The sequence below is a fragment of the Kogia breviceps genome, chromosome 13, assembly GCF_026419965.1.
Source record: "Kogia breviceps isolate mKogBre1 chromosome 13, mKogBre1 haplotype 1, whole genome shotgun sequence".
NCBI classification, from domain to species: Eukaryota; Metazoa; Chordata; class Mammalia; order Artiodactyla; family Physeteridae; genus Kogia; species Kogia breviceps.
Window position 1 is genome coordinate 74,010,240 of NC_081322.1, and position 15,660 is coordinate 74,025,899.

A 15,660-nucleotide genomic window follows, 5' to 3' on the forward strand; every position below is an offset into this window, starting at 1 on the left:
GTGTTTCGCCGTGGTTAATTCAACTCTTTTTTTCTGTGGCACCAAGAGAAATATGATTGCATTCCATGATTTTATCCTTAAAGTACTAAGGTTTGATCTCTAAACATACTGGTAGATGAGCATGGATCTTTCCTCTATATAAAGCTTCGTCTTCTAAATCCGTCATTGTTTTTTAGTCTGGATTTGTATGTGGATCAGATGTATATTTAGGCTTCTTTCTTCCACTCTGAAAATTCTGTCTTTTCAGCCTTTAGAGATTCAGTTGTTGGGTAATCATTTTCTTGTCTTTTTCTGAATCTTCTCTAGCATCACAGTATCGTTATTTAAATGCCTTTATTGTGGAAATCCAGATTTGAATACATTTTGCTTTTTTACAGGAATAAATTGAACAAAGTTTATTTTTCCTTTTTCTCTGTCCAATTTATGTTATTGAGTGGTTAAATTTTGTTAAGCATACGTGCCTTAAATATGGCACAGAAAGAAAAGAGGAAAGAGTTAAAATCTTTGAAGGAGTTCATGATGACTTATTAAAAGTATTACATTTACAGAGAAGTCGGTTAGGGCAGTGACTTAAAACTGGTCGTGGAAAACGTCAGAGATTCAGTACAAGAGTGGGGGACAGAAAACAGGCTGTAGTAGGTTCAAGCTGGGGCCGGTGGCAAGAAAGACAGTTTGCCTTTGTTAACAGAACCGGGCTTTATACTGTTCTGGCTTTAGATCTGCTAGAATCTTTTATTGGTGAATGGTTCAGCAGTTCCTGTGGAGAATATCCATGTAATCAAAACTGCATTCACCCCAGAGATAAGGCAGATTGGTTTATGTGACAATCACTTGTGATATAAATCTATAGAAAAGTAGAGTTTGGTTTTTTTTTAAACCTTCTTTATATGCTTACATGAATTTGAGATTGTGTGTTCTATGCCAGTGGTTCTCAAATGGGGATGATTTTGCTCCTCAGAGTGTGTTTGGCAATGTCTGGAGATATTATTTGTCACAACGGGAAAAAGGGGTGCTCCTGGCATCTAGTGTGTAGAGGCCAGTTGTGATGCAAAACATCCTACGGTGCGCAAGACTGTGCCCCGTGACAAAGAATGACCCGGTTCAGAATGTCAGTAACGCCAAGGATGAGAGACCGATCTGACCTAAGGAATATAAGCATTGAGGTTAAGCACCTATCAGTACATTCTCAAAAAGGTCTCAAGTTTCTCCTGCCTCTCTCCCCACTCCCACTTCCCATACCCCTTCCCCTTCCCCTTTTTTTCTCTCTCAGGTATATATACACACACCTCCTTTCTGCTACAGTCTGGCATACGTTTAGATAGAATGCGACTTGGTAATAAAAGAATTCTACATCTTTCCCTTTTGTTACTTACTCTGTACTACTTTACTTTAAACTTAAATTTGTAAAATTTTTGTTAATGCCATTTCTTCTGATTTTAATGTGTATTTCTCCTGCTTTTTGTCAATTTAATTTTTAGAAGCATATAAAGTACAATTTGTTTTTGAGGTTTATTTTGGTAACGTATTTCTGGTAACAAGTTTGAGATTTTTGTCTAGTGACTTTTTTTGTTCACTAGTGACTTTTTAAAATCATAAGCAATTTGAGTTATATTTCTTTTTTTTAACCATTTTAATAGTTTTCAGGTCAATGCAGTTATTTATTAACTTCACATTGTTTTAGTCCACAATCTCAAAAGCCAATTTTTAAAGGCAGAAATATAGCTAAATTGATGTGAAAATAACTAATACTTAGATTTTTGTTTGTTTGTTTTTATACAAAATGTTTTTGTACGTAATTGGGTTGGGGAGTTGTTTTTTTTTTTTTCTGTTGAAGTCTAGTTGATTTACAATGTTGTGTTAATTTCTGCTGTCTGGAAAAATGATTCAGTTATACATACATATATATATTCTTTTTTTAATATGTTTTTCCATTATGGTTTATCATCGGATATTGAATATAGTTCCCTGTACTATACAGTAGGACCCTGTTGTTTATCCATTCTATATAGAAGAGCTTACATCTGCTAACCCCAGCCTCCCACTCCATCCCTCCCTGTACATAATTGTTTTTCTGAAGAAACATTTTAAAAGCAGCTATTCAATTTACTTCTTTTACCAATAAAATTTTGGTTTTATTTAAGTATTTTAGTTGTGCTTTTGCAGGGTATTAGTCCAAACCTACAAACTATTTTGAAACTGCAAAGCCTCCAGACATTATTTTGACATTTAAAATACATTTGTACAAATTACAGAGCTTTTTACAAAAGTTCAACCCTTTATCTTTAAAAAGTAAACAAATTAATTTGTATATATTAAAAACATTAAAATGGTAACTTGCATATAACCATTGTAGACATTAAACGTAACGGCCACCCAACCCACATTTTGTATTTTTTTTTTTTTTTTTTTTTTTTTTTTTGCGGTATGCGGGCCTCTCACTGTTGTGGCCTCTCCCGTTGCGGAGCACAGGCTCCGGACGCACAGGCCCAGCGGCCATGGCTCACGGGCTCAGCCGCTCCGCGGCATGTGGGATCTTCCCGGACCAGGGCACGAACCCGTGTCTCCTGCATCGGCAGGCGGATTCTCAACCACTGCGCCACCAGGGAAGCCCCACATTTTGTATTTTTAAAATGTAACATATTTCATCATTTCTTGATTCGGTTTCTAATTTTTTACCAATTGGGGATTTTTCAGCAAGTTTGACTTATTTTTGCTTAAGAACTTTTTTGTTCCTTCATACTAAGTAAAATAAGAATTCCATGACTTCTGTGTGTCTTCATTACTTACATCTTAAATGTGCCCATATATGCACTTACTAAAATTATCCCTGGGGCTTCCCTGGTGGCGCAGTGGTTGAGAATCCGCCTGCCGATGCAGGGGACACAGGTTCGTGCCCCGGTCCGGGAAGATCCCACATGCCGCGGAGCGGCTGGGCCCGTGAGCCATGGCTGCTGAGCCTGCGCGTCCGGAGCCTGTGCTCCGCAACGGGAGAGACCACAACAGTTGAGAGGCCCGCGTACCGCAAAAAATAAATAAATAAATATGCCAGAGGGAGGGTGGACACTTCCTTGAACCTTATCTAATTCATACAGGGAGAAAATAGCACACTCAGACTCTACAGGCTGTGCTTATATCAACAGAGGCTATCTCTGGTGGAGGTGAAATGCTACTCAGTCTTTATTTTTGTCTTTGAAGATGGATGGCTTTAGCCAAGCAGTGGGTGTTTCCCTGAGGGAAATCCGAACTTCTGCATCAGCCAGTGTACTGTCCTGAGTGTATTAACTTGAAGACTTTGCACAGGCAGATGTGACCGCAACTCAGTTTGTTTTAGGGGTACCCTCGGTGATTCACATTTACTCTGAAATTTGGACAACATCCTGACCCTTTTCTTACCTAGAGTGAATCTAGCAAGTAGGACAGCAAAAAGTCTGGTGTCTTGGTGTTCTTCACTAGAAGCACCAAGTAAATGATCCAAAGCATTCTCTGAGTTCAGTGTCAGGAGATTGAACATCGAATAGACTTCCTGCTGTCCTTCCTTTATACACTCACTACAGAGCAGAAGCCCCAAGAATTGTTGGAGTAACCAGGCTTTATATATGTTTTGCAAGAACAATTACTGGAGAGAGTCTGCAATCAAAAATGTTCTCATTTTAAAGTAAAAGTAGATTTTTTTAAATAGTAAAAGTAGTCACACACAAATAAATTGCTCACATTTAAAAAAAATTTTATCTTCCAAAATCACTTGAAGTTTGCAAGTATGACAGGGTATTATATCTAAGTAACTTTATTCCTTAGAAAGTCTCACATTTATAAAACCCCCCCTTCACTCCCTCTAACATGCTTATAACAGATTTAACCAGTGTGAAGTTTTGTATGAATTCACTCAGTACAAGTGAGTATAACTGTCGCTGAATAGTTCACTTGAAGATCCTGCCATCACCTCAAAGTTAACCACATCTTCCTCTAAAACTAGCTCTTCATCTTGACATCTTTTTTATTTCTTTTTTTCTTCTTTGGAACTTAGAACCACTGTCTTCTTTTTCTCCCCTCCTCTATCTCTAATCAGCCTCCAACTCATTCATTCATTCAGTAAATATTGAGTACTGCCTCTGCCGGAGTATTAAAAGTAACTGCAAGGTGTCTACCTTAATGGAGTTTACGAGCCCTTTGGAGACTTACTTCATGTGTTTGAAATCTACCTTATTATTTCGCATCACAAGAATCACAGGAACTTCCACATGGGTCTCATTGTACTTCGTCTTGCATACCTCTATGGTTAATCTTTCCAAAATATTTCTTATAAATCTTCACTGGCTTTTAATTCTTTAATAATGAAAATATATTACTTTTGTATAATCTGACCATTGACAAAACTCTTTCATAGGCACTCACAGTGCTGTCATACTGTGATTAGGTAATATTATTCCCACTTCTAGACAAGAAGACGACTGGTAAGTGGCAGAACCAAGACTCAAATTCTAGCTTTTTTTGAGAGCCCTGAGTTCTTTCTACCAACATTAAACCTTTGCAGCTGGACCTTAAAGGCCCTGTAAAGTCTGGCCCTGGCCTGTCTCGCTATAGTGACTTTTTTTTACTGTTACTACACACACCTTCCACTGTGACCAAACTTAGACACTTGTTAATTTTTGACTATGGGTTTTCCTACTTCTTTATCTTGTTGGCATATTTTTTGCAAAAGCAATTTTTTTAACACTATGCAGCAGTTATTAGGGGAGGAGTCGGCAATCAAAACTACTACCAACTCAAAGTCAAAAAAGATTTTTTTTTAATAATAAAAGTGGTTATACAAACAAAAATAAATTGCTCACATTTTTTATACTTTTTCCTTAACTCCTTATATTTTGGGCCAGTTTTCATTTAGTTATACCATACCTTTTTCAAGTTTTAAGCCTACTTTTCTAACTTGGATTTTTTTTCTCTAACTTGGTTTTTTTCCTCTTAATACCTAAGTGGCTGCTTCTCTTCATTCTTCTCCCCATCCTTCCCTGTTCTTCTTTCATCCCTCTCTATCCACTTCTCCCATTCTCTCCCTTCCCTTCTCCCCTCCCTCCCCAGTTTATATGTGGAACTTACATATAATTTCTTAATTTTGTGATTTATCTAGGTGTTTCATCTCCCACTAGACTAAATGATTCTAGAGGACAGGATTCTGATTTTTACATTTTTTATATTTTACAATTTTATATGTAAAGTTATTTTGTATATAGTTATTTATGCATGACTTTATAATTACATAGGCTAATAAGATAATTGAAGATGGTTAACAGGTAACATGTTTTCCTTTCTTACAGAGTTAAAAATTCTCCACTTAAACAGTCTCCAGGTTATCAGACCGAATTAGTTATTCAGTTGGTATGGGTGAGTGGAGAACCACCACAGCAAATAACCAGTCTGGCAGTTAATTCTTCCTATGGATTGTAAGTATAATTTCTGTGTTCCTCAGTGTCTTCATTGTATTCCATGCATTTTTATATTTTTAAAAACAGATTGGATGATCTTTATTATAGTATCACTTAAAAAGATGTTGTATAACTTTAATTTCAGACCAAACTCAGTGTTTATTTAGAACATAGTTCTGTTTTAAATAATTTACTCTAGATAAGCTTATACTGCTTCCTGATTTAAAGTTAAATATCTTATGGACCAGTGAATCTATCCTCTCCTGGATACTCTGAGAAATAATTTCCTTGTTAATGTTTGGTATAATGAAGGTCTAACAACATCAACCCAGAAGACTATGTTCTAAATTGATTCTATAAATGTTGAACCATAGCTGTATAATTTGTTCTTTCTCCTTCCATAGTTAACTTGTGTAAATTGTAAAGGCATAGTAATAGTTAAGTAAAGTATTCATCTATACTACAGGTGTATTTTTATTTATCAATTCATGCCTTCAAGTATATAGTGTTAGTAGTACATACTTTTTATTATAATAGGATAGATTGATTTATTTTTTAATAAATAAATAAATTTATTTATTTATTTTTGGCTGTGTTGGGTCTTTTTTTTTTTAACATCTTTATTGGAATATAAATGCTTTACAGTGGTATGTAATTTCTGCTGTATAACAGTGTGAATCAGCTAAACATATACATAAATCCCCATTTCTCCTCCCTCTCGCATCTCCCTCCCACCCTCCCTATCCCACCCCTCTAGGTGGACACAAAGCACCAAGCTGATCTCCCTGTGCTATGCGACTGCTTCCCACTAGCTATCTCTTTTACATTTGGTAGTGTATATATATCTATGTCACTCTCTGACTTCGTCCCAGCTTATCCTTCCCCATCCCTGTGTCCTCAAGTCCATTCTCTGTTTCTGCGTCTTTATTCCTGTCCTGCCCCTAGGTTCTTCAGAACTGTTCTTTTTCTTTTTTTTTTTTTTTTTTAGATTCCATATATACGTGTTAGCATACAGTATTTGTTTTTATCTTGCTGACTTACTTCACTCTGTATGACAGTCTCTAGGTCCATCCATCTCACTCCAAATAACTCAATTTCGTTTCTTTTTATGGCTGAATAATATTCCATTGTATATATGTGCCACATCTTCTTCATTCATCTGTCGAAGGACACTTAGGTTGCTTCCATGTCCTGGCTGTTGTAAATAGTAAAAATCAACATTGTGGTATAAGAGAAACCACGTGCTAACTGTTCAGTCCAGAGCTATTTATTATGTGTAGGTCACTGTCTCCTTCCTTGATTCTAGCCCTAGGGACTCATTAATCTTTCTTCTTCCTCCTTATAGCTACTACCACCTACTCTATCTCTTGCAGTTAATGCACCCAACTAAGACTGGCTGTAGTCTGAGATAGTATTCTCTAATGTCTTTTATTTGGGCCCCACCATGTAAGAACACAAATGTTTCCCTTTTTAATATTTTACTGCGCACAGCCATAAGAGAAACAAACGGAATAAGAAAAGGAACCAATAGAAAGTTTCAAAGGAAGTTGCAAATCAGTTGATCACAGTCCCTGTTGGGCTCACAGTTATATTTTGTTTAGCCTTTTTTGTGTATTTTTAAAATTTGAACTAGTTGCCGAGACTATTTAATGTGAAAATCCATATTTAGAGCTTTAATTGAAAAATTTGATTATCTGGCCCCAGTCTCCATTTCTGGTCGGCAGTAGTGAGCAGGAACTGAGTTGAAGCTTGCCCTCTTTAGATGCGTTGTCCACTCTCCAGTTCACCACAGTCCTTAGTTGGCCTGTTTTACTTACTTATATAGCCCCTCTATATATTTTAGCTTTCATTTCCTGGCTTAAGGGATCTTAAAAGAGTAAAATTCCTTTATTCATAGTAGCTTTATTCATAGCTGGTTTGTACTTCCCGACTCATAATTGAGAGGTATTTGGAATAGTCCAAAGGGAGGCCTCCAAGATTTATGCTTTCTACTTTTTATTCTTGACTGTAGACATTACCAAAACTTTTCCAAAGGTATAATCCCCTACTTCCCTAGTGGGAGGGAATGTCTTTCCCTGAGGCGTTCAGAATACCCCAAGTCAGAAAAATAGATGTCATATTGCGTAGTGTGGAGAATTATGTCCCTGGTTAAGTTTCAACTCCTATGCCAAATTTTTTCTATATTAATTTGTAATCATTAATATCCACAGGAGATCTGCACAGTTCCATCAGAAGGCGTATGTAACCTGTATTTGCATGGCTGTAATAGTGTTTTGTTTCAAAAGGAATTTTCTTAAAGACCCATCATGATTTTTTAGCCCTGTAGACTGCAATACGTTTTCTTGCAGCTGTTTATCTGTGCTAAAATATTTGCTCTCTCCCTATTCCTAGGGTAGTTTTTGGCAATTGTAGTGGCATTGCAATGGTTGACTACCTCCAGAAAGCAGTACTCCTCAACCTGGGCACTATTGAATTATGTGGCTCCAGTGATCCTTATCGGAGAGAACCCCGATCTCCTCGTAAATCTCGACAACCTTCAGGAGGTAAGAAGAAAAAAGTCCTGAGCTTTGAGATTTCCATAAATGCTGAGTTACTTCTGTGAATATAAGTACTTTCATTAGGTAGATAGCTTGTCTGATTTCATCTGTTTGTATAAACTGTATCAGCCTGCTTTTTTGTTTTGTGTTGTTATTAGCTTATGCTTTTTGTTTTTAATATTCTAGGATTTTATTTAACATTGGGAAAGAACCACAGTTTCAGACTTCTTTAGCTAAATTATAATGACAGGAAAATTCATCCATTATTACAGAACAAAAGTTAATTTCACAGTTCTGTCCCTTTTATTGTTTAGTATTATGAGACCAACAGTTTATTGTTTTGACTATTTAATTCAAAGGAATCATTTCCCATGTGAAAAAATAATGTAGATGCAAAAGTGAATTTGAACTGTATGAAATACAGCATTCTCTGATAGCTTTGATTCAGTCCAAGCCCAGATCCATTAAGAATTCTCTCCATAGCATTCTTTTGTGTTTGCTAGGTAATTAGTCTTATTTTAAATGTTTTAATACTAATTCCTCATGGAACACATGTATAGTTAGCTGTTTATAATAGTACTCCTCACCTTTTTTTTCCCCAAACCTCATGGCACACACAGAAAATGGCCCTGGATCTCTGGCATATAGGGATATATTAATGAGGCCTCTAGCAGTAACTGGCCTGGGCTCCAGACTCCCCAGGACCTGCCCAGCTGGACCAGGGATTGAGGGGAACTCCATCTGAGGCAGACTTAACTCATTTGCAGAATGCCATTGGGAAGCTCTGATCTATACTTCCTAACTCAATCTCTCTGAATTAAAATTCTTTCTGAGATTCATTTCTCAGTTGCTTTCAGGACATTATTAGCTGATACTAAATACTTCTCATAATTCATGAGAGAAGAAAAGAAAAAGGTGATGGGATGTAGACCTTACTATCATTTTGGTGATAGTTGAATATTTTTTCTGTTTTTGTTTGTGTGATCATTTTGTCATGTGTTATCTTCAGCAGAAATTGTTGTCACAATCATACCATTCTAGTATCTTTGTCTCTTTTTTTTTTTTCCTTCTGCTTTTCGTTGCTTCACTAAGGTATGCTGATTGTGACTTCTTGCATGTGCGGCGTTTCTAGCTTATATTCTGAATCTGTGAAAAAACTCCGTTCTTCTTTTTTAAGTAAGTTGTTTATTCCATGTCGGTAAAGTCATGACAGTGTATTTTGTCTGTAAAATTAATTTTTTTCTCATTTATTTTTAAAAGAGCCTATTAAAGCATCCTATATCAAAAATAATATACTCACTATTTAAATTCATCTCATAATATGTATATGAAAACAGCTATTGAAATGTTTGTGTCATAATCCAGTTTCTTTATAAAGAACTAACATTTAGTGTCAGAAAGTTAAACATTGTCTTGATAGAGGAGTAGTAAAAGTTTTATTACTCCTGAAATTAATTAATTTCTTTTCTTGTTGGTACCTCATCATAGTTTACATAAAATTACTAGAAATTAAATACCTAAATTCATCCAAGGATAGAGACCAGTTCTACCGTGTGATTTTACATTTTTTTCTTGAATTCCATTGCATGCTACTTTATTCTACAGTAAAGCTTACAATATTATTCATTTTATTATTTGCTTCATTTTGTATTGAAGAGTTACATGTTTAGGCACAAGAGAGCTACTTGAGTTTTCATCAGTTTAAGATATTTACTTATTGTTGTTATGCTCACTTGAACAATATTTAGGATTATGTTTTAAATAAAAATTAAAAGAACATTATTTTAAAACATACTTTAACATTTTAAGAATATTTGTGCCTTCTAAAATATATTATTTCTATTTCAAATAAAATCAAATGTAGACTAATTGGTACTAATTCTTTAATTGCATTGATACGAAAATGATATTTTTGCTAAAGTGTATACTTTATAATATGTTCTTGAAGTGTAGCCCAAGTACCATGAAATTGTCCTTCTATCTTTTGTAATAGATCAGTATGAATGGAGAAATTTTTTTTTTTTGCTACTAATAGGTGCTAATATATTTTCGTAAAGAATAAGATGACACTCAAATTATTTTATAAGATAAAATGTTACTGTTTAAGTTTAAATATTTTATAGCTGTATAAAATATCTACAGTATTTTCATAATAAAAATTATGAAACTGTCACAGGGACAGGTAGTGATAAAGTATTTCAACTACCTATATATATATCTGCTGATAGTCTTAATTCTGTTAAAAGTGAAACGTGATAATATACATCTTGTTTTGCTGGTCACTTTTTCACTCAGTGAAGGACACAAAAAGGAAAGTTCTATTCTGAATATAATATCTAATTAATGATGTGAAAGTAATAGACACATGAGAAAAAGTGCTTACTTAGGCTTGGAAATAGATAAATATAGAATTTAATAAAGAAGGAAATTAGATGCACAAAGCTGTATCTAGACTTTAGGAAAGATATTTTCAAAAGTTATAGAGAGGAGGCTCTAAAAATGAAGTTCGGGGCTCTACAACTGCAGTTACTGTCAAGTCGTCAATATTTTTGATGACAGTAAAAGAGAAATAGCCCAGCAGTACTAGTTGAAATTTCTGTCTTTGTGTTTCTTATAAGAAATGAAAGAGACTATATAAGAAATAAGGGATACAGTCAAGGATGGATAAAAATGTTGCATAGATCAATAAGTACTGTGTTGAATTAAGGCTGAATTCCCCAAAATGAGAAATATAGCAAAATGTTTGGTTACAGTGGAAATATAGTAAAGGAAGGATTAGGACACCACTTTAAGGATGATTTGCAATGATAGTTGAAAAATAGAGTATAGAACTAAATCACTTTGTTTCTCAACTCTCCATTAAGAATGATTTTTCTCTCTGGAAATTATGAAAAATAATAAAGAGAAATTAAGGTTTAAGCCACATTATGCAAATAAGGCAAACCAAGCAATAATGAAAAGATATCAAGAGAATTTGTAAAGAAAATTTGTAGGGCTTCCCTGGTGGCACAGTGATTGAGAATCCGCCTGCTGATGCAGGAGACACGGGTTCGTGCCCCGGTCTGGGAAGGTCCCACATGCCGCGGAGCAACTAAGCCCGTGAGCCATGGCCTCTAGGCCTGCGCGTCCGGAGCCTGTGCTCTGCAACGGGAGAGCCCACAACAGTGAGAGGCCTGCAAAAAAAAAAAGAAAATTTGTAAACGGTACCCCCAATTGATGAAGGTCAAATATTTTACAAATCAGTAAGTTTGATTTACAAGTCAAGTCAGAATTCTAGAATGATTTGCTAAGTAGTTGATGCCTTACATGCATATTGAAAATAGAGATAATAATAGAAGTCAGCAGTAATTCACTAAAAGTAAGTTGCTCCAAAATCAGCATTACTTTTTTAATCTGGTAGCTACATTGATTGTTCATGGCAGCCTGTTGACATAATATTTCCTGAAGTTAATTGGGTATTTGATAAAGAATTCCATGATACTTTAGTGAACCAGACAGGTGGAAGTGACCTAAATACCTAGTTCAATTTAATGCTTGCAAGATTAAATTAGGAGTCGGCAAACTACAGTCTGCGGGCCAAATCTGGCCCATGGCCCACTGCCTGCTTTTGAAATACAGTTTTATTAGAGCAGCACCATGCTAATTCACTTAGGTGTTTTCTGTGGCTGCTTTTGTGCTTCAATATTAGAGCTGAGTAGTTGTGACAAATTGGCCCCAAAACCCAATCTGGACCTTCACAGAAAACATTTGCCAACTCCTGGATTAAAGCATGGTACCTAGTGGGTTGGTTTGTGGCCTGATACTAATTTGATGTAGTGTGCCTCAGTTAGTCAATATGTAATACTGAATAACATGATTATGCTTTGTTGAACATTTTAAATAGTTAATTAAACTTCCTGTTTAAACAATTGAAAGAGAAGGTGTGCTTATTTTTGCTGTTTAAAGGATAACTAATACATTTGATGACAGAATAAAAACCCCAAAGGTAATTATAGATAGAAATCATAAGCTTAAACCAGGGAAATGAAGTTTATCAGCAATAAATGTTAAGTCCTATGTTTAGATTATAAAGATAATTACATGAATACAGAACAAAAAACTGGCTCAGGCAGTTCATGTGAACATGCTTAGAGGTTTTGTTGTTAGTTTAGGCAGATTTGTGTTAAATCTCAGCCCTCTTTTTATGTGTGTTATATTAGAGAAGATGCTACTCTGAGGCTCAGAGTCCTCAAAATGGGGGTGATCACCTCATAAAGTTAGTGTAGTTATTAAGTGAAAGGGCATGTATAATGTGCCTTATCTTGTGACTGGAATATTGTTGGCGTTCAAGTGGTGGTTCTGTTACCACAACTTAAGGTATGCCAATAATTTGACATAACTATTGAATATGCTAGTGTGAGAGATACACAAGATTTTAAGTTATCCATTTATATTGTATTTCTTCCTCTTTTTAAAGCAGGCTATAGAGAAAACAATTTGGGGCCCAAATGTACTCAAGAACTTCTGGCCAGTAAAATATCTATTACAATGACAATGAAATTGACTGTCTCTAGATGTAAGTAGGTGTTTGTCACTGAATAAGATACCTGAAACACTCAGTGCCTCAGTTTCTTCTTCTGTAAAATGAGGATAATACTGTCTACCTCATTGGCTTCAGTGAGAGTTAAATGTGTCAAGAACTGTGTAATTGTCATTTATTACCAGCTAGCTAATTGGGTTGGGATACATTTGGGCCAAACCTAAATAACTGTATTGCTAGGAATATTGCTTGAAGGGAATCTGGGAGCAACAGAGAAAATGGATTAGATTATATGCTATGAAATCCTTTCATACATATTCATTCAATTATTCAACAAATATTTATTGAGCACCTACCATGTGCTATGCACTGTTACAGGTAATAAAACAGACAAAAATCTCTGTTCTCATAGAACTTACATTATACTGGAAAAGACAGAAGTTTTAAAAGATAGGTAATGTACAGTAAGTTACATAATAGTGCCAAAGGGAAAAATAATTAAATGAGGGGCATTTGAAATATCAGTGACAAGGGTGTTATATTCTAAATAAAATATCTTGAGCAAAGATTTAAAGGAGACAGCTGTTTTCCGTGAGGATGTCTGTAGAGAGAACATTTCAGGCAGAGAAGAGCAAGTACAGTGGCTCAGAAGCAGTGTAACTGGTGAGTTCAAGGTTACAGTGAACGGGAAGTGTGGCTGAAGTAGGGAGATTAAGGGAGACGGGGAAGTACGTAGAAGGAGAGGAAATAACATCAGAGGGGATACACCATAGTCACATAATATATGCCACAGTCATATCATAGGGTCATATACATCAACCAGTCATATGGAGCTGGACTTCAGCTTTTACCATGAGTCAGGTGGAAGGCACGGAAGGGGTTTTTAGCTCATTCAGTAATTTAATATCTGAATTAAATTATCACTATCACACTCTTTAATTTAGCTTCTTAAATGTTTCTTCCTAGGCTATTTTAAGAATGGGAATTACATCTCATACTACATTTTTATAGAGTTTAGTAGTAGTTGACAAAATACCAAAGGCTTTAAATTTCAAAGTTTATTTAGTACCAGGCTCATTGTAATACTGGACTGTATAATCACTACTATTTATTTATTTTCTTAATTGAGGTATGATTGACATGTAATGTTATATTAGTCTCAGGTATACAATATGATGATTTGATATTTGTATACAGTGCAGAATGATTGCCACAGTAAGTCTAGTTAACATCCATCACCTTACGTAGTTTAAAAGATTTTATTTCTTGTGATAAGAATTTTTAAGATCTACTCTCTTAGCAACTTTCAAATATGCAATACAGTGTTATTAACTGTGGTCATCATGGTATTCATTACATCTGCATAGCTTATTTATTTTATAACTGGATGTTTCTACCTTTTGATCCCCTTCACCCATTTCTCTTCCCATCCTCCGCCACCTCTGGCAACCATCCATCTTTTTAGATTCCACATATAAGTGAGATTATATGGTATTTGTCTTTCTCTGCCTGACTTACTTCACTTAGCATAATGCCCTAAAGGTCCATCCACATTGTCACAAATGGCAAAATATCTTTCATTTTTGTGGCTGAATAATATTCCATTGTATATGTATAACTCATTTTTTCGTCTGTGCATCCACCAGTGGACACTTAGATTATTTCTGTATATCACTACTGTTTAAAGACATGCTATCTTAGTGTTTTATCAAGAAAAAGTTTATTTATATATACAGATATTTTGTCAGAGATTAATAAGTGCATACCTGTAATTACATCTTTCATCTTAGAACTGTAAAGACTAGTTTTATTATTTTTTTAACAAAATCTTTAGTGCGATGAAAGTTAAAAAGAGAAAAAAAACTACTTGTTGTCATTCAAAAGCTTCCTATCCAATGAAGACAAATAATATATAGTTCAAAGTAGAAAACACTCCTCATAAGCCCAATTCAGTACTCAGTGTTCTCTAAATGTTAATGTAAGAGCTTTCTTAGGGACTGTAGAGGTTGTGACATCATGAATTTTACCAGAGGAATAGAAAAGCAGATACTGGTCATACGTGCACATATGTCGATATCATGCCTGACAACTTCTGAGGCCTAGACATGCAGCCTCTTGTCTGTTGCCCAGCTATCCCAAGCTCCTGGTTTGTGTTTATTTGTAATTTATAAATACTTTGGAAGAACTCTTTTCATTTCAATCTCCAAGCAAATTAATTTCCATATTGTTTACTTTGCATTTTGCCATATCTTATAGTTTTTGTCTATAGAGTAAAATACCTTGCTAGGGTTTCTCCTAAGAATTGAGGCCATCCTATAAGATAGATTAGTTTTATATGATTCATATATATCTGTGAAAAGAAAGTATTTCTTTAGAGCTCTTTTAAAAATGTGATAGTATAGTTTTTAAGAGTTATAGCCCTAGAAGATAAGTAATGTGCAGTACAGGCATACCGCGGAGATATTGCAGGTTCAGTTCCAGACCACCACATTAAAGCAAATATGGCAATCGAGCGAGTCACGTGTATTTTTTGGTTTTCCAGTGCGTATAAAAGTTATGTTTACACTATACTGTAGTCTGTTCAGTGTACAGTAGCATTATGTCTAAAAACACAATGTATAGACCTTGATTTTAAATTACTTCATTGCTAAAAAATCTAACCATTATCTGAGCTTTTAGCAGGTCATAACCTTTCTGCTGGTGGAGGGTCTTGCCTCAGTGTCGAAGGCTGCTGACTGGCCAGGGTGGTGGCTGCCGAAGGCTGGGGTGGGTATGGTAATTTCTTAAAATAAGACAACAGTGGTGTGTGCTGCATCGATTGGCTCTTCTTTTCACAATTTTACTCACAATCGAACCCTCTCAAACCCTGCCGCTACTTTATCAACTAAGTTTATGTAGTATTCTAAATCCTTTGTTCTCATCTCAACAATCTTCCCAGCATCTTCACCAGGGGTAGATTTCATCTCAAGAAACCAGTTTCTTTGTTCGTCCATAAGAAGCAGCTCCTCATCTGTTAAAGTTTTATCATGAGATTGTAGCAATTCGGTCCCATCTTTGGACTGCCTTTCTAATTCTAGTTCTCGTGCTGTTTCCACCACATCTGCAGTTACCTCCACTAAAGTCTTGAACTTCTCAAAGTCAAACATGAGGGTTGGAATCAGCTTCTTCCAAACTCCTGTTAATG

General features: G+C 35.4%; 1 protein-coding gene across 4 annotated transcripts in view; it reads left to right on the plus strand.

The window, feature by feature from the left end:
• STXBP5 (syntaxin binding protein 5) overlaps positions 1 to 15,660 on the plus strand; it is a 157,836-nt gene that overhangs the window by 98,332 nt on the left and 43,844 nt on the right. For all 4 annotated transcript variants that reach the window (XM_059083446.2, XM_059083450.2, XM_067010979.1 and 1 more), the window contains exons 17-18: positions 5,313 to 5,438; positions 7,812 to 7,963. In XM_059083446.2, the coding sequence (XP_058939429.1) occupies positions 5,313 to 5,438; positions 7,812 to 7,963 (278 nt within the window). The remainder of the gene's footprint in view (positions 1 to 5,312; positions 5,439 to 7,811; positions 7,964 to 15,660) is intronic.